A 27,589-nucleotide genomic window follows, 5' to 3' on the forward strand; every position below is an offset into this window, starting at 1 on the left:
ATTCAATAGTGGAATGCCTGGAAGCCTAGAAAACATGCAAAGAAAGATCTGGCAGGCAGAGATTTTAAAAGCCTACATTTATTTATTTATATATATAAAAAAATCAGCCAGCTAGAAAGGCATCATCCCCCCCAGGGGCTTATAGATTTTTGTGTGGAATTTATAGTCACTCTAGATTGGGGGGGGGGGGGAACAAAAGCACAAGAACATGTTTTTTCTTCAGTTTGTTCTCAGCGTTTCGGGATTTTGTCCTCAGTAGCTCGAAGTCACTTTTATTCTTGGCAATTTACACAATGTCAAATGAAGGTCTGGAAAGCATTGAAGGAAATTGCCAAGTGTAAATGCAGAGATAGGCTTTGAGTCCCAGGTAGGTAGTTTCATAGCCCACACATCGGCATACTTCACTTGCCCCTTGGAATTTTGTGGCAGGTTTTCCAATGGCCTGATCAGCACACTCTTGCACTAGATCTCTTCAAGTGCAATTTTGTTCAGGTAGAGGATCATAATGCATACTTCTCACAGATAAAATATTTCCAAATGCTGCAGTTAGCGGAAGACAGGGACTTGTCCTTGAGATATCCGCAAAGCTGGTTAGTTGATTGGAGTGTCTTTACTGGTGACCTGGGGAGGCAAAGTCAGTGAATCTGACTTTAGGCATGGGGCTGACTGTGATGGTCTTGTGGGTACCTAACGAGAGGTGGGTAGCTCTTTGTTTTGTTTTAATATGGTATCCTCCTATGGCACCCTCTTTCTTCAGTAACAGAGCTGTTTCCCCTCAATAAAAATATGCTACTATAATAGCAAAAAGCCTCACATTAAAAGAAATAGAGACACAAAAGTTGGCTCTAACTTAGGATTTCTCTCCCGACTCTTAACTCTCAAAATACTAAGGCACCTAATCCTGTTCACCAATCTCCCTAGTTCTATCTAAAAACCTTAATATGGAAATCGCTTAATAATCACCATAATGTCTTTCCCTTAGTACTCTAGCCATTAAACGGTCCACAGGAAATGTCATGATACTGATAAATGTTGTTCATGCAGTGTCTCCAATTTTGATGTGAATGTGCTACGGGTGATGGCAGCAGGACTGAGAAGGAGGAAAACTTGGGAGCCATGAAGCTACCCTTCAAAGACCTCAGCTTTGGTTCCAATAAAAAGCCTGTGAAGCTATCATTGCTGGTTCTGTCTTCTGGAAAAACTCTGAGGTATAAAATAAAAGGAACGTCTGAATTCCCTCAGGTTTCTAATTTTTCTTGTAACAATTCCCTCAGACACTTACAGGTCAGGGGGAGGAGCGGAGCCATCTTGCCAAAGCCACGATCTGCTGAGACCATCCTGAGACAGTCCCACCCAGTAATCATAGCCACTTTTGATCTTCCTCAGGCTGCCAGTGATAAAGTCCTAGAAGCAACAAGACCTCAACAGTGAACTAGGGGGAAAACAGCAACAAACTATGATGAAATATAAAGTGTGACATTTTGCCTAGATGGAAATTGAGACAGAATAAGACAGAGATGGTTTTAAAAGAAGGGATGCATTTCGTAGATTTGTTTTTATTGTCGTACGATAGATGGGGTCTTAAGGACTATAAGGAAAATAAGCATCTGGCAATAAAATAATCTTAACAGATTCCGAGTTTGACAGTTAATACATGTCAAAACAAGGTGTGATACTAATCAGGAAAAGTAGAAATATCCTTGACATCATAGACCGCGTAGATCATTCTTTCCCGGTATACTTCAATACGAGAAATAATTTAGAAGATTCCAGAGGCAACTTAACTGTAGGGGTATTCTGTTAGAAAAAAAACATGACTAGCTTTTGCCACCAAATTTGCACAGAAAAAATAGTGGAAGCCTATAATTGTAGTGAGTTCAAGTTGTCTTGGTTTACCGCGTGTCCTTAACATATCGTTAAATTGTTCTCTCATTATTATTGGAAAATTGAACGTTAGCTAATTATTGAGTATAGCAAGCATACATTTTTAATACGGTCAGAAATGTGTCAACTCTGTATTCTACTTCATACATATTTCCATAAATACGTAAAACGATTTCAGGGAAACACTGCTTGTTAAGATGGTAGTAAACCAGACTAAACGTTTCATTTAGCAAATGCTTATTTTCATAGACCTCTCCATTTCGTGACGTCACTTCCCTTTTTATACTTCCGCTTTTCCTTGGCAATTACAGAGTTGTGATTGGCTGTTATACTTCCCTACAGCATTGAAAACGATGACTCTGAACCATACACAATTGTAATATACGTACATCTTGGAGTGGATCAACAAGTCATAAAATAGTATTTCCTTTACCGCCTCGCCTTTTTGATTAACAAAGGACATACAGCTAACATATTCTCGTTGATTTCTGGATAGCTTCCTGCTTTTGTTTTGTTTGTCTAATTAAAGGGAAAACAAACTTTGGCAATTCCCACTCCGTCTCTTTGAAACCTTTGTTACGTACAACAAATATACTACTCTTGTAGAATATTAAGGAGTCCTGTCTTCTTAGAATGAGTCCTTTCTTTTAACATATCAGGGTATTTTCAGAATGATAGGAAACCAGGAGATACTGTTTACCATTTCCTCTTTGCTGTCTATTTGTAGAAGATTAGAGCCCTCCTTCAAACAGTCCTCTTTACTGGTGTGCCAGATTTTCCAGTTTTCAAAGACATGGTAGCAACTTCCACCATTCTGAATCCAGTTGTTTGGACAAGGGCTGCAGTTATGGGCTTTGAATATAAACATACCTTGTTAAATTTATCAGAAAAATATCAGTAGCACATCTCCCCAAAGGAACCCCTTGTCTCACCCCCAATGAAACTGAGCACTTTTAACCAAATGGTTCGTATGAGGCAGTACTTACCGTAGTGAGATTTATATAATTATTTCCAGCTACAATAGGTCTGTAAGAACTAGTTTAAGATAAAATTAACTTTGGCGGGCCTGGGTGGCTCAGCTGGTTAAGCGACCAACTCTTGGTTTCGGCTCAGGTCGTGATCTCACGTTCATGGGTTTGAGCCCCACATCAAGCTTCAAGCTGACAGTGCTGAGCCTGCTTGGGATTCCCTCTCTCTCTCTCTCTCTCTCTGTCTTAAACTTAAAATCAGCTTTGGAATGTCTTTCCCCAAATTGTTCCTCTTCTGTAATAAGTGAGCTGATTGTTCTATTTTTATAAATATTTCCCTTCTTTAGGTTGACATCATTTATGTCTTCATTTGTTTGCTTACTGTTTCATGTCTGTTAACCTCACTGGTCCAATCTAATTGGAAATATACTGGACCATTAGGCAAGCTGAGTAATAAGTTTCAAGTTGATGTTTAAATTCTGAGAGTTAAACATGAACGTGTTTCGTATGTAAGGGAGAGAACAAACAGTTCATTCTACTTTGAGGAATGATTTGAGAAAAACATGAGTGAGGAAAATTGAAGAAAAACATAAGTGACCAATAAGCTTATTTCAGAACTTGGATATAACTAACAAGTAAGCCATATTGTTTAATCGGTTTTATGAACCCTGTCTTAAAGAATGTATTCACAAAAAAAGTGTGCTCAAGAGTATAAAAGGGGAACCGAAAAGCAGGAATTTGACCGTTTCTTGCGCAGTTTTATACAGGGAAAGACACTGGCATTTCCAGAACCCTAGTTTCTAGACAGAGGACTTCTACTGAGGGTCAAAAATAGTTCATTATCAGTTTCCATGGATCCAATGTTGAGTTATTTAAAGCTTTTCTGGGGCGCCTGGGTGGCGCAGTCGGTTAAGCGTCCGACTTCAGCCAGGTCACGATCTCGCGGTCCGTGGGTTCAAGCCCCGCGTCGGGCTCTGGGCTGATGGCTCAGAGCCTGGAGCCTGTTTCCGATTCTGTGTCTCCCTCTCTCTCTGCCCCTCCCCCGTTCATGCTCTGTCTCTCTCTGTCCCAAAAATAAATAAACGTTGAAAAAAAAAAATAAAAAAAAAAAAGCTTTTCATTATCCTTCATTTAAAATCTATGGTGATCAGTGTCTTGTCTATTGTTAAAGTTATAGCCTGAGTGGCATTGACAATGGCAGCTGAAAGGTTGGAGGACATGTTAGATTTGTAGGTCTCCAAAATGGATATTGTCATTGTCTCGAGGTTGGTGGCTCAGATGTGGGCCCAACTCATGCTTGCAAAAGCTTGATGTATTTAAAAACACTGTGGGGCACAGAGTGATTCTGTAAACATTTATTTGACTACATTTTAGTCAGAAGGAGCTATAGTAAGTAGGTTTTTGATCTCTCTCATTGGTGATTCTTTAAACGGTATTCACTCCAAGGATAATTAATGCCAATTAGGTAACCATAGAATATTTGACAAACTACAAAACAAATAGAAATAGGCTGTTTTAGGTTTAAATGCTTGTAAGAGGGGAGCAGCTTGGCTGGCTCAGTCGGTAGAGTGTGACTCTTGATTTCAGGGTTGTGAGTTCAAGCCTCATGTTAGGTGTGGAGTCTACTTGAAAAGAAATGCTTGTAAGAGATGTAAAAGATAAAACTGAAATAACTTCATAGAATATTTAAACAGAGCTGAACCCTGCATTGTTATAATTTTTGTGGTAAAGACTCTGATTTCTAACATGATTTTTCTGCCCAAAGGGATATCTAAATTTGAATCTAAAGCAATGTCTCAACCAAATCTATTGAAGAATTTAGAACTATAATTAAAGATGCACTTACAAATTGGAGTGATTGGGTAAAACATCAAATGCTGCTTAAAAAAAAAATCTGATCTAATCCTACACATTTCCCTTTGAAATTTGACTATATGCTTATTAAATCTGCATTTCGTGGGACCTCAGTATTTTCCACGTTCTATGGAAATATATAAGTAAGATTGAACTGAAGTGTGGATCAAAATTACGTCCCTCCGAATTTAAAGCTCTGACTGTAGTTCTGCAGAGAGTAAAATGTATGTCACTGTTTCTTTTAAGGGATTGGTGCCTGCACTTGTATCTGCACAGTGGAAACTGATTTGATATCAATTACCCGAAACGAAGGAGTTTTGCATCAAGGTTTGACAGTATTTCATCTGAAGGTTATGGTTTTTCTGCCATCGTGTGAAATTCCACATTGTTCTCTCCTGATGGATGAGTTTTTCTTGCTGCTTCATTGCAATAGTGGACACCTGGAACACTTCAGACAATCATTCTTAATAAAAAATACTAACAAATTATTGCAAAGTAGTTTTTCCATACAGACTAAGTACAGCTGCAAATTACTGATGATCTTTGGGACTTTAATTCGCATTAAGTTTTTGTTTACAATTTACACTGTTCAAGAATCAAAAACTTCAAAGGAGACAGAGCAAAAAGCCACTTTATCACCCAGTCTCCTCATGCACCTGACTTCACTCCCCAAGAGCAGTCAGCGTTACCAATTTCTTTTTTACTCTTCCATATATATTTGCTTGAATTTTACAAGCAAATGCATATAAAATGCCCTCTCTTCCCTTTGTATGGACGGTAGCAATCTGTTTATATGGTTTTTCACCTTTTATTTTACCACTTAAAATATATTTGGGGGGCACCTGAGTGGCTCAGTCAGTTGAGTGTCTGACTATTGGTTTCAGCTCAGGTCATGATCTCCTGGTTCATGAGACTGAGCATCGCATCGGGCTCTGTGTTGGCAGTAAGGAGCCTGCTTCGGATTCTCTCTCTCTCTCTCTCTCTCTCTCTCTCTCTCTCTGCCACTCCTTCAATCATGCTGTCTCTGTCTCAAAATAAATAAGTAAACTTTAAAAAAAGGTAATTATAAAGTACATTTTGGACCTAATTCCATATCAGTATATAAATAGCTTTCTCATCCTTTCATTATAACTGTATTGAATTCCATTGTTTGGATATATCATGATTTATGTTAGACATTTTCTATTGACTTTTAGACTGTTTGTAATCTTTTGGCATTCCAGAAATAAATACTATAATAAAGAACCTTAGTCATACATAATTTCACACATATGCAAGCATATTTTTAAGATAAGTTGCTTGGTCAAAGAATATGTACATTTAAGTTGTATTACATATCTCCAAATTACCCTCCATATATGCTGTTGCACATGGTATCTCAATATCATTTGACTTTGCATTTCCCTTTTTACACTGGTGTCGAAACATTTTCTCGTACACATAAATGTCATTTGTATTTCCTTTTCTATGAAGTGTATAATTATATATAATATATAATATATAATTACGTACATAATTATAATTTTTCTCATTGAGTTTCTACTCTTTCCTTGACTGTTTTATATGAGGTGCTTATTGTGCTGAGAATTCATTCAAATAGGCCTGGGATCAGCCTGACAGTGTCTGTAAAGTTTCTGCCTGGTACCGACCTCTGGACGAGGTATGAGACATACTGGTTAATAGTGTCGCTTTGCAATCATCAGTCTGAGGATGTCGGGGCCAGATTATACTAGCTTGTCGGCATTCTTTACTGATGCCATATGACCGATGATTTGCCCCTGGTTACGAGGAGGTCCTGAGCAGGGTCTGCTGTTGAAGCCGGTTACCTTACAGAAGTATGCCTATGCAGTCAGCAAAATATAAAAATTCCCAAGCAAGTCTCTATTTGGGGTGCCCTGGTACCAAAATATTCTGTGTATACATTGGTGGTTCCTGACTGAAGAGAAGAACTGTGTTCCGAAAGGATAGTCACAGAGGGAGGACGAGACACCTGTTCGTACCTGGCCTGTCCGGATCCTTCATTGTAATACATATCCTTACTTTAATGTGGTCGTTAAATTGTACCCTTTTCTTATGGTAAACTGTACATTTGTCAGCCCTGGCATTTTGGGTCGTGTGACTCTTCTTCGGCAAATCAATCTCGTGTAACGGGTTCTGTTAGTGCATTTGTACTTTGGTAAACTGAGCTTTTCCCTGATACGAGCTGCAGTTACACTGTCCCAGTGTGTCTGACTTTGCGTGTGGTAGTTTGCCCCACGTACGTCAGATGCTTTTTAAAATTTTTGATTTTGTTTAAATCCAAGGTAGTTAACATATACGGTAACAACGGCGTCCGGAGTTGAATCTGGCGATTCATCATCTACCTTTGGTAGTCAGTGCCTATCCCAACAAGTGCCCTCCTTAATGCCCAGCACCCATTTAGCCCATCCCCCCACCCAACACCCTCTCAGCAATTCTCAGTTTGTCCCCTGTATTTGAGGGTCTCTTGTGGTTTGCCTCCCTCTCTGTTTTTATCGTATTTTTCCCTTCTATTCCCCTATGTTCATGTGTTTTGTTTCTTGAGTCATTTTTAGTAAACAAATTGCACTTCAGATTATACTTTTATAAGTATAGTTCATTTTTCCATATTTGGTAGCTGGAATTTATTTCGTTGGAATTTATAAGGTATGACTTCAGCGTTTCTCCCCCAGATGGCTACATTGTGTGTGACCTCCTTTACTGAATGAAAACCCTCCCCATTGTCTTGGTTTTTTTTTTTTTAAGTTTATTTATTTTGAGAGAGAGAGAGAGAGAGTGCCGCATGCATAAGTGGGGGAGGGACTAAGAGAGAGAGAGAGAGAGAGAGAGGATCCCAAGCAGGCTCTGCACCATCAGTACGGAGTTCCTTGTGGGTCCCCGAACTCACGAACTATGAAATAATGATCTTAGCCGAAGTCAGATGCTTAACCGATTGAGCCTCCCACGTGCCTCTCCTCCCCATCCTCATTTACTTGCCATCTGTAGCTGAAGGGATAGAATTATAGGAATAATATATTTCTATTATTTTAGTTACATTCGATCCGCCTGCTTCTCGGCGGAATGAACCACACAGCCTTCATTATTTTAGATTTATAATTTTATTTCAATATTCGGCAGGGCCTGCCTTTCTCCCATTTTCACGTTACTTTTATATTATTTTTTGTTGCCGTTCTTTCCTTCTAAGTCTGACTCGCTTTTTAGGTCGATTCTTTTTAAAAATCATATTATAAAGTACCCATCTATTCCTAGTCTATTAAATAGTTTTCTTCACATGGATATTGCTTTTCTTTGTGCCATTTGGTTTTTATAGAATGTCTTGAAACCCGCGGCTGAATGTTTTTGATCAGTTTGCGAAAACATTCATCCAATAGGTCTTAAAATAATACCACTTTTATCGAACTCTCTCTTCTACTTTGGGGTCTGTTATTACACATATGCTAATCTTTCTCAATATGGTCTAGGACTCTTACCCTCTTTTCTATATTTTGCTCAAGAGCTAGGGAGATATGCAATGGAAGGTTTATACCTTGTCCATTGGTGGTTCAAGTAACCTACGCTGCTAGTGGCTTGGATTATGTTCCTTCTTAGCAAAAGGCTAGATATAACCAGAGTGGGGAGTAGGACAGTGATGTTATTTATTTTAAACTATCTGTAATTTGGCATGTTTAGAGATTGAAAAATAATTTTTTTTGGGGGCGCCTGGGTGGCGCAGTCGGTTAAGCGTCCGACTTCAGCCAGGTCACGATCTCGCGGTCCGTGAGTTCGAGCCCCGCGTCAGGCTCTGGGCTGATGGCTCGGAGCCTGGAGCCTGTTTCCGGTTCTGTGTCTCCCTCTCTCTCTGCCCCTCCCCCGTTCATGCTCTGAGTCTCTCTCTGTCCCAAAAATAAATAAAAACGTGGAAAAAAAAAATTTAAAAAAAAAAAAAAAAGAAAAATAATTTTTTTTTAGGAATTTGAAGTATTATTCTAGAAGTTTAAATTTCGATGAACTCTTTCTAGATTAACCATATTCTTTAGGTTATTGCTGCTGTGTTTATCACCATCTGAAAAGGTTGTACTGTATAAAACTGTAATAAAACTGGAGAAAGGGAAATGAGACTTCTCTTTTGTTCCCCCCCCCCCCAAATGGGAAGCAAAATACAGTGTTGGGCTTGTAATCAATTTGCAACAAGTGAGGAATAAAGATTAAACAATATATTTATTTGGGGGAATATAAGACAAATGTTTTTAAAGCCCCCCAAATAAAAGTATCTTATAATTATTCGATGTTGTATGATATACTTAATGGATGAATTAAGAAAATGAAAAAGAGGAGTAAAAACAAATGAAAAAATTTGATGTTTTAGAAAATATTTTGCACCGCAGAGCTTTCAAAATAGAAATTAGCATAAATCATTTGGTAGAAAAAAATAGAAAATACAAAATAGTAGGAAGAAAGCAAGAAACTGCTTTTCCTTACATTTAAGCCCACCATTCAAATAGTTGTTAGCATTTAGTTTATATCTACTAAAACTTTTTTCCACATATGCATGTAAAACCCCATCTATGTTACATATAATTTTTATAAAACTGTATTTTTCCATAAGTGACTTTTAAGTCTGCTTATTTCATGGGAACTATTGTGTAACCATATCTCCATATTAACAGCAACAGTTCTAGAAGACCTCTTTAAATTACTGCAGTGTATCCTTTTATATCAACGTACATGATTAATTTTACGAGTCATTTTACTGTCAGATATATATGGATGCATTTTTAATGGTATACAAGAAAATTTTGTAATTAACCCATGCATTACTTTCATATTTAAACAGGATATAAGGGCGCCTGGGTGGCGCAGTCGGTTAAGCGTCCGACTTCAGCCAGGTCACGATCTTGCGGTCCGTGAGTTCGAGCCCCGCGTCAGGCTCTGGGCTGATGGCTCAGAGCCTGGAGCCTGTTTCCGATTCTGTGTCTCCCTCTCTCTCTGCCCCTCCCCCGTTCATGCTCTGTCTCTCTCTGTCCCAAAAATAAATAAACGTTGAAAAAAAGAATTTTAAACAGGGTATAGATTTCATTCATTACTCTTTGTCAGAAACATGTCCCTGTTTCTAATATGTATATTAAATTATATATTATATAATAATTTAAACATTAATATTGCCCTTTTTCTTACAGTGAAAATTTTCACGGAGAGAATATTTAACATTCTTTATTAAGTGGAACATGATTAAGGTGAGATATTGTTAGACATTAAACATGATTTTTACAACTCAAAATATACTGGCTATAAAATAATCTATAACTAGAAGGACAGCGATAAGTTAAGAAAGTCTGAAGTAAACAAACCACTTCTTGTTTAGCACAACTCTTGTTTCTGTAACTGGCTTTTACTTAATAAAAGCCCTAAGAATGTTTTGAGAGTGTAAAAGATGATCTTGGCCAATGGCCATATTGGTAGCAAAAAACTAAAAGCCACTATACATGAAGAAAAGCCACTAGTAAAGATATTTTACATTTGTATAGTGCTATTTATAAGTTTTAAAAGTAGGTATTGGTAGCTATTAATGCAAAAAAAAGCCAAAGCTTGTATTTGTAAGCATTTTCCAGAAATTACTGAAAGTTTTAAATATTTTATTTTCTAGCTAGCTTTCCTTTATCCTCATGGAAGTATTTTCTTCCCATATTTTTTGTTTTGGGAGTTAAAAAAAATTGTTTCATACAGACTACATCCATGGGATTACGGCATTAAAAAAACAATAAACAGCAATCACTGATGTTGTCACCGTCTATCTTACGTTCCTGACCCTGTTTTTAGTTACTTTTGTATCCTTCCAGTGTCACTCTGTGCATGAATTCTTGTACTGTCGTCAGAACGGAGCTAGACAATATTCCATTCAAAGTGCCCAGGTTTTACAGAAGAAACTGAATTATTCGAGGTTAATTTACTTATCTGTTAGTTCTCTTTCAACTCCTCAATCTATTTCCAGTGTGTCTGTTTGAGAAATATACATTTAAGTGTGAGTTTCCTAAAAAAAAAATAGACTTGCGTTTGATTTAAATAACGTTTTTATATGATACCCAGAGAGAGTAGACAGTGAGATAAGGAAGGCTTTCGCAGTGCTAACATTTGTTGTGAAATTTCTTTTGAGGTGATAGACAAGGCAACAATTACTTATTGAACTTCTAGTAATTCTTAAAACAATTTTCTAAGAACAATCAGGAAAATAAGTTCATGGCTAACATGAACAAGATCAAGTTTCTTGTACTTTGTGGAAGCAAATCTGAACCCGTCTCTTCTTCATTCTAGAACTCATAATTCTCACCAGCTAATGTCTGCTAGATAGAGAAATGTTTTTCCAGAGCATATGAAAAGGAGGCATTATCTGGACAATAAACTTTATCTCTGTCTTTCTATATATACTTCCTAGTGCTAGCATGAGTGATAATCCAAGTTGTTGGTTGTTTTTTTGTTTGTTTTTTGTAATCTGCAGCTCTGTAATTATTATATCTTATAAAAATTTCACTAGCCAGATACGAAAACATGTCTTAAAATTTGGACTAAAGAAATGTGATTATGGCCCAAATAAAGTGTTCAGATTCCATTAAGCTTACTATTTTGTACTTTGCCTCATAGAAAGTGAAAAGCTCTTACTAAAATAATCTGCATAAAGTTAAATTTAAAATACATGCATATTTAGAAAAGAAAGAGCTTTATACTGAAATCTTTCAAATTGCATCCTTTGGCATACTAATAAGAGTCACAAATTGAATCATAATATAAGTCATTATTTGCATTATTTTCCCCAAAGAGACGATGGCATTAGATTTGAGTTAAACAATTAACTAATGCAGATGAGCATTAAAAGTTATCAGTAGCATCCCAGTGCTTAGAGAGTTACATAAATGCCCCATAACTTAAATTAGTAAGCCATTATTTTACATCACTTATATGCATTTACAGGTTTCTCATGGATTGGTTTATCTATTTATAAATTATGATATTTATTTATAATGATATATAGAATTGTCTATAAAGCTACATGCAGCATATATGTACATATGTATTTTTATAATGTATAATTATATGTAAAGTATATGTAGTATGTATACAGAGAGATTATTTAGAAGATTCCCTTTTGTACTTACACTTGATGCCCAGGAAAACAGAGGTTGTTACTGAGCCCACGCAGAAAATACATGAAATCACCACCAGAAGACACCATGTTCCTGAGCAAGGAATAGGGCCAATGATACTGAGTTAGAGAAAGTAGACGAAAGACATGGGCTAAGAGCAGACCGAGTGAAAGAAAGAATTTGCATTCCTACTAGATAGAGAATCCCTGAAGCCCTGGGGACTGTGGTAACAGGAAAAAAGCACTCTGAACTTTTGGAAATGCAAGTTAGACTTGGAAAAATGTCAAATCCAATAGGTTAAACAACATACTTCTCTTAATGGTATATGATGCCACAATCTTACTACCTAGTTTTCTAGTTTTCTCTTCCAGCAATCTTTTAGAGCAAACCGGGTAGTAAGCCTTCATTTTTGAAAGCAAACATCCTCATCTCTCTCCAGTGCCACTTGAACAAGATTGGTTCAAAGATATTTCTTTTATTAAAAAAAAATTGGGGCGGAGGGGGGCGCCTGGGTGGCTCAGTCGGTTAAGCGTCTGACTTCGGCTCAGGTCATGATCTCACAGTTTGTGAGTTCGAGCCCCACGTTGGGCTCTGTGCTCACAGCTCGGAGCCTGGAGCCTGTTCAGACTCTGTGTCTCCTTCTCTCTCTCTGCCCCTCCCCCGCTTGTGCACGCTCTCTCTCTCTCTCAAAAATAAATAAATGTAAAAAAATTTTTTTTAATAAAAAATGATTCTTTTTAATGTGTATTTATTTTTGAGAGAGAGAGAGACAGAAATGGAGCATGAATCGCGAAGGGGCGGAGAGAGAAGGAGACACAGAATCCCAAGCCGACTCCAGGGTCTGAGCCATTAGCACAGAAAGAGCCTGGCACGAGGCTCACACTCATGGGCGGGGAGATCATGACCTGAGCTGAAATGAAGAGTCAGACACTTAACTAAATGAGCCACCCAGGCACCCCTTAATTTTAAAACATAAAATTTTGGCTGAGGGACATTTTTTTTTTCCAGGTAATTTTGCATCTATTCAGGAAGGAAAAATGCAGAATGTATGATTTGCTATATTCTTAACACTAGCCAGAAAGAATTAAAAGTTATCTTTGTTTGGATTATGTGGTAGGGCTGAATAATGCCACTGCCCCAAATGCCCATGTCCTACTCCCTGGAACCTGTAAATATTACCTTTTGTGGTAAAGGAGACTTTAAATTAAGTGAAGGATCTTGGGATGGGGACTTTATCCCGTTTAATCTGGGCCTTTATGAGTGGGAGGTCGGGAGTCGGGGTGCTATATGACAATGGAAGCGGAAAGACACTTGAAAACATAACGCTACTGGCTTTGAAAATGGAGGAAAAGGCCATGAGCCAAGAAAAGCAAGAAATGCCGCTCTAGAAACTAGAAGACACAATGAGATGTATTCTCCCCCAGGGCCCCTTAAAGGAACGCACCCTTGCCAACGCCTTGCCCAATGAAACCAATTTTGGACTTCTGACCTTCAGAACTGTAAGGTAACAAATTTGTCTTGCATTAAACCCCTCGGTCCGGGGCGCCTGGGTGGCGCAGTCGGTTAGGCGTCCGACTTCAGCCAGGTCACGATCTCGCGGTTCGTGAGTTCGAGCCCCGCGTCGGGCTCTGGGCTGACGGCTCGGAGCCTGGAACCTGTTTCCGATTCTGTGTCTCCCTCTCTCTGCCCGTCCCCCGTTCATGCTCTGTCTCTCTCTGTCGCAAAAAAAAAAAAACTTTTAAAAAAAAAAAAAAAAAAAAAACCCCTCGGTCCATGTTAATCTAGTATCAAAATAATAAGAAGCTAATACAAATGTTAAAAAATAATACCAGCACTGATCACTGGAGCAGACAGCTCCAGACTGATAAGATTTTGCCAGGTTTTCAACCCCTGTTTTCTCTTTATTTCCTAGTATTTGTCAGGTGATTTTCATGGTATTTTATGCAGGAACCAAACTAATAAAAAAAAATATATGATTTCTTTCATGTATCTTCCAAATTTGGGAATTCGTTGTCTTTCCAGCAAGAGAGAGGGAAGAGGGTTACTTTTTTGTCATAGGTTACGTATTTGTCGTAGCCATTGCTCTTTTCGTTTCGCACCTTTACTTACTGAATCCCATATCACTTCATTTTTAACGTTAGCGTATCATGCACATTATCAGATGCATACGTGAGTAATCTCATTAGAAAAATCACCTTGGGCTCATCGTAGGCCAGGAAACAAAATGTAAACTGCAAAGTCTTGGACTAAATAATCAGAACTGGTTACCTGAACATTTGGTGGAAGACAGATGTTTCTGGTAAGGGCTTGGTGTTGGATTATCCCACTGGAGTGAGTTGTATGTCCCTTCTTCCTGCATGTCTGAGATGCTTCGACAGATAAGGCAGTCTCCAGGAGAAGCCGAGGCAAAATATCTCCTCTTGTGGCAGGAGCAGGCTGGTGAAAGAATTGAAATTGACTACTTCTCTCACCGGTGGGAAACTACGTTTGGGTTTAAGGAATAGAATCGATGCATCTTCATCTAGAAAGTAGAAGTTTGTGAAGTTGAAGCCAGAGTAGAACTTGTTAAAGAAGGAAATGAGAAAGAACCTGAACTTGAAAAGGCCGATGGTAGAATAGATTATTGCTCTGGTTTCGAAAGCACAGCAGATGTTGAAGGTGACAGCACTAGGTTATTGTCAAGATGAAAAGAATAGAAGTCCAAACAGCACCCTTGTATTTGGTGTAGGAAGCATTTGGATGACCTAGGGAGCAAAGAGCCAGGGTTCGCTCACCTGGGACAAACCAGGATGTAAGGAGCTGTGGATCACTGTGTATCCTTAAAACAAAAAAGCTAGGGAGGGATTTCATCTCTAAAATTAATTTACCTGCTGTAGTAGTTAGGGTAATATAGTGACAAGTGAGTTTCAGAAAGCACACTAAAGACTATTTCTTGCTCACATAACAATTTAGCTTGAGTAACCCTGGTTAGTGGGTCAATTTCTTCCAAGGGGGACCCAGGCTCCTTCTATCTCGTGAGACACCGGAGTCCCTTGGAAAGGGAAAGAGAAGATGGCAAATCCACATCTGCTCGAAAAGCCATAACCTACATGTAGCACATCCACATCCACTAATGTAATGCTTGTGTTTGGATCTAAAAGGCTGGGCCCGATAAATGTGATTTTTGCCTGGCCAGGGAAATTTTTGTGACAATGTTACTCTAAATGGGAAGCATGAGTTATTTAGTGGATAGGTGGCCATTTCTGTCACATCCTGTGACTATAGCATTGGTATTAAGAATCTTGAGACTTTAATCACCATTCACATATTGGCCATTTGTCCTTATGGCCAAAGGTCATGTCTTAGTAATGCATAGTTTGCAAATCTCAACAATCTGCAAAATTGCAATGCTCCCTTTTGTTTCAGTGTCTCCCTGCATCAATCATTGGTCTCTGTAACAGAAGAAAACAAATGGCATATTCAGAGAGTAATCTAAGGGCATTGAATAAGGGCGCTGTTGGGGGAAGGATTAATGGACCCAAAAAAGGTGGTGAGATATGCATTGGGATACTGTTATCACCCCTAGGCCTGAGGAGTGAAGGGGAGGGTGTTTGAACTCTATGACTTGTTTGATAGGGGTCATGGCCTAAGATACCGAACTTACAGCCTTTCCTTTGCCAAACCATGTCATGGTAGGGAAGACCCAGGGACTGAATACCTTGACCACTGTCTCATTTCAACCTTTGATCACTGCTAGGACCTCCCAATAGCTAAATTAACTGGAAGCCAGGGGCAAGTTTCCCCAAATAATGCTGGTTATTTGAGTTCTGCCTCCCAAGACACAGGGTGGGGCCGAGAGGATCTCAAGAGGTAAAGGGAGACTATCCAGCAAATTCTCTGAATAGTTCTAATGGTTTTCATGTGACTTGAGATTCTGATCTGAAAAACAACGTCACTTAACTCTGTGGCCTTTTTAATGTAGTGATTTCTATCTTGAAGAGAAGAAGAGGAAGAAGCCATAAGCGTGCCAAACATGCATTAAGACTAATGTCAGGAGCACAGGAACAGGAAGTTCAATGAGTTGTCATTAATTTCCAGGTGCGCTCACATTTTGTCAGGACTAAATATCAAGCTTAGAAAGATCTAGTTTTCTGTAACACAGTATACGCTCTGATAAATTTCTTTAGGGGAAACATTGGGCTCTCCCAATAAAGAATTAATAGGTTACTTGTATCGCTTTTGATGTTTTTAATCATACCACCTTTTGCTGATTAGTCATGACTTTCCAAGTAGTGTTTCAAAAGGCTTTTATGTGAATTATTTTGATTCTCAGAACAGCTCTATGAAACAGGCACTGTCATTAGCACAGTGTAACTTCGTTGTAAATTGAAGCACAGAGAAATCAAACTATTTACCAAAGTTCATTTGGGTAGTAAGTGGAAGTCAGTATTTGAAATTAGGTGCTCTGATCACAGAGCCTGTGCTATTAAAATCTGTGCTATTCTGATTTCATGTATAAGATTATTTTGATCTGAGGACCAGAAAAAAGAATCTTTGTAGGCACAGTTTGATTGGTTTACATTTTTTAATTGCATTTTTTCCAGGACCTAAGATATCATATTATTCTTTGAAATTTACTTATGCCATAGTGATGTATAAATATATGTTTGTTTGTTTGTTTGTTTGTTTTTCCATTTGCGGGTGATAAAACACTAAAGTCCAGAGATATGGTTGATTTCTGGATGATTTTCTCAAATATCAGTTCCTATTCCATTTCTCTAAATCAACAAATAAAACAGTAACATAATGATACTCTGCCCCCAAGACCATAATTTCAAGACACTTGAAGTAGAAGCGAAACCTGAGGTATTTGTGTTATTTTTCCTGTCTCTCCAAAATCTGCTTGTTTATCGATAGCCTAAGACAAGATAAAGATCCAAGGGTCTTTGGGTAGTAGAGCACGAAGGTATAAAATAATACCTATTTGTTGAGTATTTATTACATGTTTGGTACTCTGCTCAATGTTGTATATATCATATCAGATGATCCCATTACCTGTGAGTAAAGTAATAATATTAAAACCATTTCACACATGAGGAAACTGAGAGTAACTTACCAAAAGCCACACAGGGAGGAAGTTCTAATGTAGTTTTTCTCACAATGTATTAAAAACTACTTGTAGCAGAATCGAGCCGGAGTGCTTCTTAAAAGCACAGGACTCAGCGTCTTCTCAGCCTTCCAACTGAGAACCTTGAGTATTTGTGTTTGCACATCTGCATGGTTTACCAAACCTCTCCGTTGAGATGTTTGAGAATCCCACTCACAAATTTTATTACCACCAATGTGAGAAGAAAGAGTGGCTTCAAGGAAGCTGTGGGAAAGAAATGCAATGTTTGCCTGTTATCCCGTGAAAGGGTGCCTCCCCACGTATCTATAAATACTTCAGGAGTTATTCGGCAAAAACCAAGCATAGAACTGTCAGGAAGAGATAAAACATTTTTACTTGCCGTTTTGTCTACTTGCCTATGGGCCTTGTTAAGGAAGCATTTTCTTATTTTTAAACCCCATCAGGCTTCTTGCCCAGAAACTTTTATTTTCCTTGCACAGAAAATTACAGAGGTTGAGTCTGACCAAAGCAGACTCAGAATCCAAATTGTAATTCTGTGATGTTTTACAGATTGTGGTGCTTTTCACGCGACGACAAGTGACTGTTTGTTTGCTTCCCGTGAGCCACAAGGAGCCGTGTTTCATGCTGGGCGTATAGGAAAGTCATGGTGTTTGCCTTCATGGAGTTATCGATATAGTTAGTACCCTGACCTTTTCTTAGGTTGTGCGAGCGTGAGATAATGGGTGCTATTCTATTTGAAGTATCAGAAAATGAACGTTAAAGGGGCCACACTACTATTTGGTCCATGGTTGTACTTAAGTCATCATCTACATTGTTCTACGGAGTCCAAGTTCAGTTTTCTTTCCACTACCTTATGTTGTCTTTCAAACGTAGATATTTTGCACAGCTTCGGTTGATGAAAGCCTAGCCGTTCTCATTCCAATTTAAGGTGTTTTTTTGTTTGCGTCTGAAGATGCAGTGAATCATACTGTGTTGACATAATTATGAGGAGAAGACAAGAAGAAAGAAAACCCATGGAAACAGAACAACTGAGAACAAATGATCAACTCACAGACTGGCTTCCGGATGTATAAAGAAGGGATTAAGTTATCCCTTAGTATGAAGGGATAGATAAAGGAGGAATGAAGCGGGGTTGGTAGAAAAGATAATGTAAAGATGACTCCAAGGGGGATGAAGGGAAAAAATAAACAATTTTATGTCCAGGAAGTCGTTCATCCAGATCTGTCACTGTACAATCAAGCACCTGTCTGTGACATCCTTCCCATCTCTTTGCATTACAGGAGTGTGTCCACCTTTGTCATGCCTGCCTTCCTCTCACACATTAAGTAATGTTTGTCATTACAGAAGGTGGGGTAAATTTTCCCATTATAAAAATAGGCACAATTCATATTGTCTCCTCCATTTCCAGAAAGCTCAAACCTGTGAATGGAAAAGGGAGAATGAGTTCCCGTGAAAAACGATGTCAACAATCAACGATCAAACCCTGCGTGCAAGTATTTTGTGGCACAAAGTGGAAAAAAAAGGAAACACACATTCAGATCATTGAGAAATTTTCACTCTGCTCGGGAGTATAAAGTATGCACAGCTGAGGAGCTCCGTAGCGATTTCAAACAGCATCGATTAAGTAGTAAGTGAGCAGTAGGCACCATTAGAGTCCAGAGAAAGAGACGGATATGGATGGGATCTAAAACTATGGAGAAGGCTTTATCTTTTCATCTTTTCATAGGAGAGCACGCTTTAGCTCTGTCTTGAAGGGAGGATAGGATTTAGATAAACAGAGAGGAGTTAGAAGAACCCCGTAGGACAAGTAGCTGCACAAAATGGGAAGGAGCTCAAGGAAAAGTAAGTTGATCAGACATTTTTTAAAATGAGGATTTGTGTTACAAGCTAGCAGATATCAGGCTAAGCACATTCTACCGTGATTGCCTTACCTTGTCTTTATTCCCTGCCACACTGCTCGTGACAAGAGAACAAAGAATGTATACATCTAATTGGTTTGCCAAACCTCTGTAAGATACCTACCATGGGCCAAAGCTGTTTTATGTGCCGATGATAGAGTCAACAAGGACACGGTCCTTTCTATCAGGGAAATTACATTAAATATAAGAGGATAGGGGCGCCTGGGTGGCGCAGTCGGTTAGGCGTCCGACTTCAGCCAGGTCACGATCTCGCGGTCCGTGAGTTCGAGCCCCGCGTCAGGCTCTGGGCTGATGGCTCAGAGCCTGGAGCCTGTTTCCGATTCTGTGTCTCCCTCTCTCTCTGCCCCTCCCCCGTTCATGCTCTGTCTCTCTCTGTCCCAAAAATAAATAAACGTTGAAAAAAAAATTAAAAAAAAAATAAATATAAGAGGATATTGGTAAGAAGCCAACAAATAAAACATTTCAGAGAGTGGTAAGAGTTAACAAAGAAATGAAACGATGTGATAACGGACTCGAGTGGATGTGGGGCTAATTTAGTTTCAGTAATTGAAGTTGACCTCATTGAGGAAGTGAGGCTTAAACAGACATGTGAGTCACAAGGGGGAGCCCACCATGGAGTTCTGGAGGTGGAACATTCTAGAAGAAAACAGTAAATCCAAAAGCCCTGAGATAACAAAACAAGTTGAGCTTGTTGAAAGAACAGAGGGTTCACCCGTTTGCCTAGAGTATTGGGAATGAGGCAGAAAATGACAGGAGCTAAAGCTCAAGACCTATGAAGAAATTTGCTTGTACCTGCAGTATCCTTTGTTCATCCCCACAGTAAATACTTAGGATCTGTTGAATCAATTAATTGCAAATTTTAGTAACAATCAGATTGTACAAGTTTTAGTTATATGGTTTACATTTTAACCAGGAAGGCAGAGTTTTGACATACAAAATGAGCAAAAATCTTGAGGTTGGAAACTGGAAAGCCATGTTAACTATTAATGCAATTGGCTCCTTTGCCTGGCTCGTCTGTAGAAGGATGGAGCCTTATGATATGAACATTGGAACCACCTTGTAAATGATGTGCCTGATTCTTGGAGAACCCTGGCGTGAAAGAGTAGGTAAAATGATGCTGAAAAGTCCAAAGAATCCTCAAAGTAATCACTTCCAACCACAAAACAACAAGAATGATAATTTTCTTCGAAAAATATGTGAAGCGAATCGGATCACGTTAAATACATTCACACGTGCACACACACACATGCAAATATCACAACGGTAAATTTGAGGGTAGAAATGAATGGGGAAGAATATTGGAAGTAGAGGTTGGTTGTGACACAGATAAAGAGCAGGGGCATGGGAGAGTAAGGAAGGTAGAACTGTCTTATTACCCGTGGTCACTTATTAGGACTCAGGTGTCAGTGACTCAGCTACTGCTTATGTAGCACACAGAAGGGTACAGAGCCACCTCCCAACTTTCTTTTTTCATTTTTTTAATGTTTATTTATTTTTGAGAGAGAGAGAGAGAGAGAGAGAGAGCACAAGTGGGGCAGGGGAAGAGAGAGACAGAGTCACGGAATCCGAAGCAGGCTCCAGGCTCTGAGCTGTCAGCACAGAGCCCGATGCGGGGCTCGAACTCGCAGACCGCGAGATCGTGACCTGAGCCCAAGTCCGACGCTCAAGCGATTGAGCCACCCAGGCGCCCCAAGCCAGCTCCCAACTTTTAAGTAACTTGCCATCAAGAGAGTAAAGGTTCTCAGGAATAAAATTTGCTAGTTGTATTCCAAAAGTCCAGTGACTTACACATCTTTGGAGGGCACCGAACCATCTTCCCACCTCCAGACCTCATTAGTGTTCTTGCGGGACAGTCCAACCCAACGAATGAATCCAGTCCTAGACTTCATGTATTCCTATTGCAAACACAAATAAATAGAACGGTCAGCACGCTTTCACAGGTCTTGTAATGACGTAAAGACAAAGCTTCTCGATAAGACCCTGAACAACAACAATAAATTAGATTACACGTCAATATGAATATTAATTATATTTGGTGTTTAGAATTGTGCCAAGTTCGCTTGTTCCAGAATGAAAAATTGCTTGTAGAATACAGGGAAAAAATGTTCACAAAAAGCAGATATTCTAACCTCCTCTGTGTTTATCTTTCACTGACAGAAGACTAGAGTCTATTATTACCACTTCAAATAGAGTACCAAATATGGCTCTTAAATAAGATAATGGCAAACAACTGGAGAAGAAACATAAAAAAGAAATATATTGCTGGCGAAACTATTATTCCCTAGGTTTAACCTCTACTTGGCTTTGGTTTCATCGCTTAGCTTACTTTTGTAGTAGCCTACAAAATTTACATATGGAAGTATTAATTTGTTTCAGTTGATTGAGTAAAAGGGAGTTATATGAGGTCTTTCTCAAAGGGATTACAAACAGCATCTGCTTTATCTAATTTGCCTTTTTCTTTTTTTTTTTTTAATATTTATTTATTTATTTTGAGAGAGCGCACAAGCAGGGGAGGGGCAGAGAGAGGGAGACAGAGAATCTGAAGCAGGCTTCGAGCTGTCAGTGCAGAACCTCACACGGGGCTCGAACCCATGAACTGAGCCGAAACCAGATGTTTAACCAACTGATCCATCCAGGCGCCCTCTAATTTACCTTTCTCTGCCTAGGAATGAACACTACCCACTATACGTTATGGGTCATTGCCTATTGCCCCAATTAGAATATAAGCTCCCCAAGGTTAGGACTTCTGGAAGTTTTGTTAACTGCGTAGGTTCAGATTCTAGACTAGTTTCAGGGCATATTTGTGGAATTGATGGATCAATCAATCAATCAATCTATGGGTAACAAAATTAAAAGGAGTCAAATGTTCGCATACGCTCATACCTCTCAGAAAAAACAGGTGAGAATGCATTCTTGACAAATAAAGAGTGACTTGAGCTTCTTGACAGATGTGACATTGCATAAGAGACAGTGTCTGAAAGTCACCTGTAACCGCTTATTTTTTAAAGCTTCAGCCATAACTCACCTTTCTGTTAACCCCCTGTTCTTTTCGTTAAAATACACCCACATCGTATACTTCACTGTACAAAGTATAGTCCACCTGCCGTTCAACTATTCTTTGTTTCTCAAAAATGACATTGCTTCCTCTTTCATTCGTAAGTCTCCAATCTGGTATCAGCTTAGGGGTAGAAGATTCAAGACATGTTTCCATGTCTCCCATTAATCTCTGGCTGTCGAAGTCGAGGTTTTCGGGCACTCTCTTCTTTTGCCAGATTGGAAAGAAAATTAATGTATTTATCCGAATGCCGTCTCTGAGTTTCAGTCCACAACACGAGTTAGTAGATGAAGCAGCACACACAAAGGAGCATGCGTGTCAGTGGAATGTTCTCCTCATGTCTGGTCCACTTCTGTGGACTCCAGCGCAGGAAAGGAGAAGTCAGTTTTACTGATCAACTATGGCAGTTTTGTAGACTATGACTGGCTTGAGCACTTGCATTTGGTTTGATCTCTGCACACAACCCAAATCCTGATCTCGTATTCGAACTTATACTTGCGTTCATGTTTAATATACAGAATATGATAGTTACCATAATAGAAGGTGTAGGATGAATACCATAAATACTTTATGCCTTTAAAAAAACGTTTCAGGGGCGCCTGGGTGACTCAGCCAGTGAAGCGCCTGACTGTTGGTTTTAACTCAGGTCATGATCATGTGTTCGAGCCCCGCATCAGACTCTGCACTGACAGAGCGGAGCCTGCTTGTGATGCTCTCTCTCCGTCTCTCACTGCCCCTCCCCTGCTAGCTCTCTCTCTTTCAATCTCTCTATCTCTCTCAAAATATTTTTAAAAAATTAAGAAATGTTTTAATAAGTGTATTACTTGAAGAAATTAAAAAAAAAAACCTATTATTTGGTGGAAGGGAGACTCTAAGGCACGGTTCTGGTTTGCTTCCAGGATTCACGAAGAAGAGAAAAGCTACACTAAATAATAAAGAGAGAGTGCATGAGTGGATGTGAACATAGTTCGCTTGAAAATAGAGCCTTTGGGGCGTCTGGGTGGCTCAATCGGTTGAGCGTCCAACTTCGGCTCAGGTCATGATCTCGCAGTCTGTGAGTTCAAGCCCCGCATCGGGCTCTGTGCTGACAGCTCAGAGCCTGGAGCCTGCTTCGGATTCTGTGTCTCCTTCTCTCTGCCCCTCCCCCACTCATGCCCTGTCTCTCTCTGTCAAAAATAAATAACCATTAAAAAAAAAAAAATAGAGCCTTTGTTAGAAGCTGTCAAAGAGGAAAATGTGGAAGAGGCAACGCGTTTTGCAGAAAAATTTCAACTGAAATCCTGTGTGTTTCGCAAATGAGATTGTTCCCCACCCTACCGAAGAGCCTGTGGAAAGGTGGAGTTTGTATCATGGTTTGTTCAAGTTCAACTGTTCAACAACTTAGCAGGACCCGGGGAGCCATGTAGTACTGAGACGACATTGTTATTTATATTTTACAGTGATTTGAGCTGCTGAGTTTCTTTATACTTTCAGATTCTTTTGTGAGTTAGTCAACGGAGTTAAGAAAGCTGAGAAAGCTTAAATGACTTGTCTCAGGAGTAAGACCAGAATTCGAAGTCTCATTAGTTCATTTTCACACTTTTTACTCTCAGCTGTGGTCATTTCCACTGGGCTTGATAAAGTTCTCAGATTAGTACAAACTGTAAGACTCGAGAAACGTGTGTGTGTGTGTGTGTGTGTGTGTGTGTGCACGTTGTGTGCATAAAATCAAATGCTTCACTTACAATTTTGCTCCGCATGACTCCAAAATATTTGACAGAAGAATCTCCTTACCAGAACTTTCTGGCTGGTGATCTTCAGCAAAGCGGCGCTCACGTTAACACAGTACTGCTTACTCTCTTCCCACGTCAAGTTGTGCCTGAAAAATCCATAGCAACTATCGCCGTAGTATCTCCAGTTTCGGTCACATGGGCTGCATTTATGGCCTTAAGGAGAAACCCAGCATAGGACTCTTTACTTTCTACTTTTCCTTTTTCCCTATATTCAATGTTTCTTGCAGATCTCCAGATTCTCTACGGATAACATCACAGAAATACTCCGGGGGGCGGGGCGGGGGGAGAGGAAGAGGTTACAAAACCATACTTACTGGCGCCGCTCTTTTGTTCGGATTGTTTTATTAAATACTGGCAGAACTGCTGTGCCAACCGGTGCAGAGTGCCTGAGAAATTTTTGTTCTCCACTTGTAGGTAGTTTCGCTCTGTGGCAGCTGGAGGTAAACATGGGGTAATAATTTGTCATCAGGATAATAACGGTGGTGCAGAGACCTTTCAATGAACTCTACTTTCAGTAGAATTGTCAAACGGAGTGGTTACTGGATACACATGAATAAGCGAAGACTGCAAAGGGTCTGGGGACAAGGGGGGAAGGGGACCCAGAACAAATTAAGAACTGCGCAAAACTGACACCTGGTGGTCATCCAAAAGAAGTTGAGTTATATGAAGGAGACCATCGCAAAGTAAGAAAATGCCCTGATCAAATGAGGTGCAGGTTTTGAGATTTCCGTGAATGCAGGTTGCTAAGCAGATTTCAAAGGTGGATGGCACGTTACTTTGTTTTTCACGTCATACCAAAATCTCTTTTGATTTAAAAAATACATTATTGATTTCTGGTTGTGCTCAAAATATTGTGATATTCGGGTGAATAAAAGATGGCACAGGAGGGGCGCCTGAGGGGCTCCATGGGTTGAGCTTCAGGCTTTGGCTCCAGTCATGATCTCATGGTCTGTGAGTTCGAGCCCCTTGCGTGGGACTCTGCTGTCAGTAGAGAGCCTGCTTCAGATCCTCTGTCCCCCTCTCTCTCTGCTCCTCCCCCACACATTGTCTCTCTTTCTCAAAAATAAATAAAACATTTCAAAATATTTTTAACACTACTACTCACATTTTCCAAAAAAAAAAAAAAAGATGACAAATGAAAGATTCTACAATATCTTATGAAAAATAAACAGGTACACAAGCCAGCAACAGCTACATCATGGGCTTTTAGATTTATAAAAAGAAGGGCTTTTAGACTTCTAAAAAGAAAAAAAATGATAATTTTTTTTTTTGGTGTGGGACACAAATTGTTTCTGACTGAAAATAAGCACATTCATTAAAAACAATGGGAAGGAGGGCTTTTAGGAAGAGGGACTAGAGGGAGCAAACTCTCAGGCGAGGAAACTGAGAAAGCCCCATGTTGGTCGGGGCGTGGGATATGCGAGACAGGGAGAAAAAAACTTGAAAAGATCGTGGGGATCTAAACCGAGCGGGATCTCCAAGACCAGTTTAAAATTCTTGAAAAGGATTGTAATTAAGAAATCAGCAAAGTGATCGTAAACACAAGGAAAAAGTCGGAGGTCTCCTTCATTGAGAATTTCTTGGCAGCCAGGTAGAAGATGATTGCAACAGTAACAAGTAGACCCACAGTGACAGTTTGGTTCAGGGGCATCCACCCGGACCCTCAGGTGTTGCTTTCGCCCGGTCAACTCTTTCCCAATGAGTCAATACTTACACATCATCCACAAAGCCACCAGCCCAATAACTAACCCCACGCACAAGGTCAGCAGAATCAAAGCCATCACACGCCACAAAGGTGAGGAAGCAGAGTCAACTGTGGGCACACAATAAAGATGTTAGGGGGCGGGCTATGTGGCAGTGTCACCTCTGCCCTTGCTCTCTCAAGGTTATCTGAGTGATATAAACAGATTCATTGCCAAATGTTGCTAGTGTTCTTTTGGTGATCATCAATAGCGAGCATAACCCACTCCCCATGCCACGCACCCATCTTTTTCCAATGGATTTCGATTCTGAGTCAAAAACGACGATTAAGGGTTTTGTTTCTTGGTCTTCGTTGTGTTTTGTACCCACCCCCCTAAATGATGGCTTTTATAAGCCACAGCTGGAGAATCATACCCATTGGCTGACATCTTCGAAAATGAAGGTTAGAAAACATTCTATCCCCTTATCCGCTTGATTTTGATTCCTCCCAGCAAGAAACTGTGTAAACCTTAGGGTAACGTTCCCTGCTTTTATCCTCTATCGCTGGTATTCTAAATAAGTCTGTCTGAGTCTATGTAGGTATTAGTCAAATTCTGAAGAGAAGGAAGGTCATCAGGAAAATGAAACTATACGTGCTACCCCTAGCAGAGAAGGGAAACTCCGACTGACCGATTTCAACAATTAATTTCCAAGTTGCTGGCTCCGGGCACTCTTACCTGAGGTGAGAGCCGGTTTTCGACCTTTAATATTTAAAGTGACATATCCGTCTTCATCCTGCATGGCTTCCCTTGGACTACGAGTGAGCTTAGGGTCCAATGACTTTGCAAACTTGTAATGTCCACTCTTAACGACTTCAGTGTTGGCGAGTCGATGATCCTCCTCTCTCTGGTAAGGAGGAGCCATAGGAGTTGGGGGACATGGTTGTTTTGTTTTGGTTGGGTTTGGGTTTGGGTTTTTTTTTTTTTTTTTTTTGGATATTTTTTCTTCCAGGAAGCCCTTTCCTAGCTGTTCAGAGATACAAGGACCTTGAACGTAAAAACATACAAATAATAACTTGCCGTGAAGGAGGAGATATGGCATTTGCTTCCTGTTTTCTTTATCTTCAGCCCTGAATGAAGGAACATCTCCTTATGTGTATCCTTTCAAAGAACAAAAGTTCATGCCTCATCTGCGCCTTAGTGGAGCCTAAATCATGTTGTTGAAATGAACCGTTTTCTGATGAAAATTTCCTGGGCAAAACACGAGCAGATACATAGTCTCTTCCACGGTGAGGAGAAAGTCTAACACAACTTGATCTAATATGAGCTCTATGAGACGTTTCAGGGTCTTGTGTTAGAGGGCAGCATTTCTAACTATAGCCTACACTTCATCCAAATGCGTGCAACTTCCACAAATTATATTTTTCAAAACTTTGAGGACTCTGCAGGAAGCAGGCTTCATACTGCTTGGGTTTAGGCATCAGAGAAAACCCACCAAATAAAGTGAAATAAAGCCGAGTCGGGGATGTAGGCACTGCCTTTCAAAGGTTTTCACTTTAAAATGAATTTCCAGCAAGGGGAAAATCATCATGAAGCAAAATTGTGTAATTACAGGTATGGTGGTGCTTCGATGAAGAGCTGTTTGTGGAAGGGACAGGTTCCTAGTGCCCTGCACATCGGAGTGTGATATGTGTTTCCACGCATTTAACTGTATAAAATGGGTTTTCAGGTTGTTATTGTGGCTCACACTGAAAGGAGTTGTAAGAACAGCCAGAGAGAGCTAGTTGCTGTGCTAATGTAAGAATATTAGTGAGGACGCTATTTTGTCATTAGGGTACCTCTTTTTTTTTTTTCGGGGGGGGGGACAGAGAGAGACAGAGCATGAACAGGGGAGGGGCAGAGAGAGAGGGAGACACAGAATCTGAAACAGGCTCCAGGCTCCGAGCCATCAGCCCAGAGCCCGACGCGGGGTTCGAACCCACGGACCGCGAGATTGTGACCTGGCTGAAGTCGGACGCTTAACCGACTGCGCCACCCAGGCGCCCCTAGGGTAGCTTTTATATAGTTTTATAGCAGACATATATAAGTATATATATAAATAATAATAATATAAATATACTATACAAACATACATATAATATAAATAATACTTATATATAAATATAATGTAAATAATACTTATATCTAAATATAATATAAATAATTATATACAAATATA

General features: G+C 39.6%; 2 protein-coding genes across 2 annotated transcripts; both read right to left on the minus strand.

The window, feature by feature from the left end:
- Positions 1-488: 488 nt before the first annotated feature.
- On the minus strand, positions 489-14,273 carry CLEC9A (C-type lectin domain containing 9A). Its single transcript, XM_040487878.1, is given in 6 exon segments — positions 489-621; positions 1,283-1,404; positions 2,585-2,736; positions 5,008-5,154; positions 11,852-11,932; positions 14,108-14,273. Coding segments are annotated over 6 exon segments (726 nt in total). The 5' UTR covers positions 14,199-14,273.
- A 2,111-nt stretch (positions 14,274-16,384) lies between these two features.
- CLEC1B (C-type lectin domain family 1 member B) lies at positions 16,385-26,400 on the minus strand. Its single transcript, XM_040488963.1, has 6 exons — positions 26,110-26,400; positions 25,407-25,505; positions 24,007-24,126; positions 23,694-23,845; positions 20,654-20,760; positions 16,385-18,365 (listed from the first exon to the last, which is right to left on the minus strand). Exons 1-6 carry the CDS (start codon positions 26,294-26,296, stop codon positions 18,221-18,223), a joined length of 810 nt encoding a protein of 269 aa, XP_040344897.1. The 5' UTR covers positions 26,297-26,400; the 3' UTR covers positions 16,385-18,220.
- Positions 26,401-27,589: the final 1,189 nt, after the last annotated feature.

The sequence above is a fragment of the Herpailurus yagouaroundi genome, unplaced genomic scaffold (genome assembly GCF_014898765.1).
Source record: "Herpailurus yagouaroundi ecotype Mexico unplaced genomic scaffold, PumYag 166, whole genome shotgun sequence".
Classification (NCBI taxonomy): domain Eukaryota; kingdom Metazoa; phylum Chordata; class Mammalia; order Carnivora; family Felidae; genus Herpailurus; species Herpailurus yagouaroundi.

What these genes read in the sequence shown, in the direction of transcription:
- CLEC1B (XM_040488963.1), bottom strand. Translation starts at nt 26,296, where the DNA reads ATGGCTCCTCCTTACCAGAGAGAGGAGGATCATCGACTCGCCAACACT. An exon ending in AAAACCGGCTCTCACCTCAG is followed by an intron (nt 25,506 to 26,109) that starts GTAAGAGTGCCC and finishes GTGTGCCCACAG; the next exon opens with TTGACTCTGCTTCCTCACCT. An exon ending in CGAACAAAAGAGCGGCGCCA is followed by an intron (nt 23,846 to 24,006) that starts GTAAGTATGGTT and finishes TTTCTCCTTAAG; the next exon opens with GCCATAAATGCAGCCCATGT.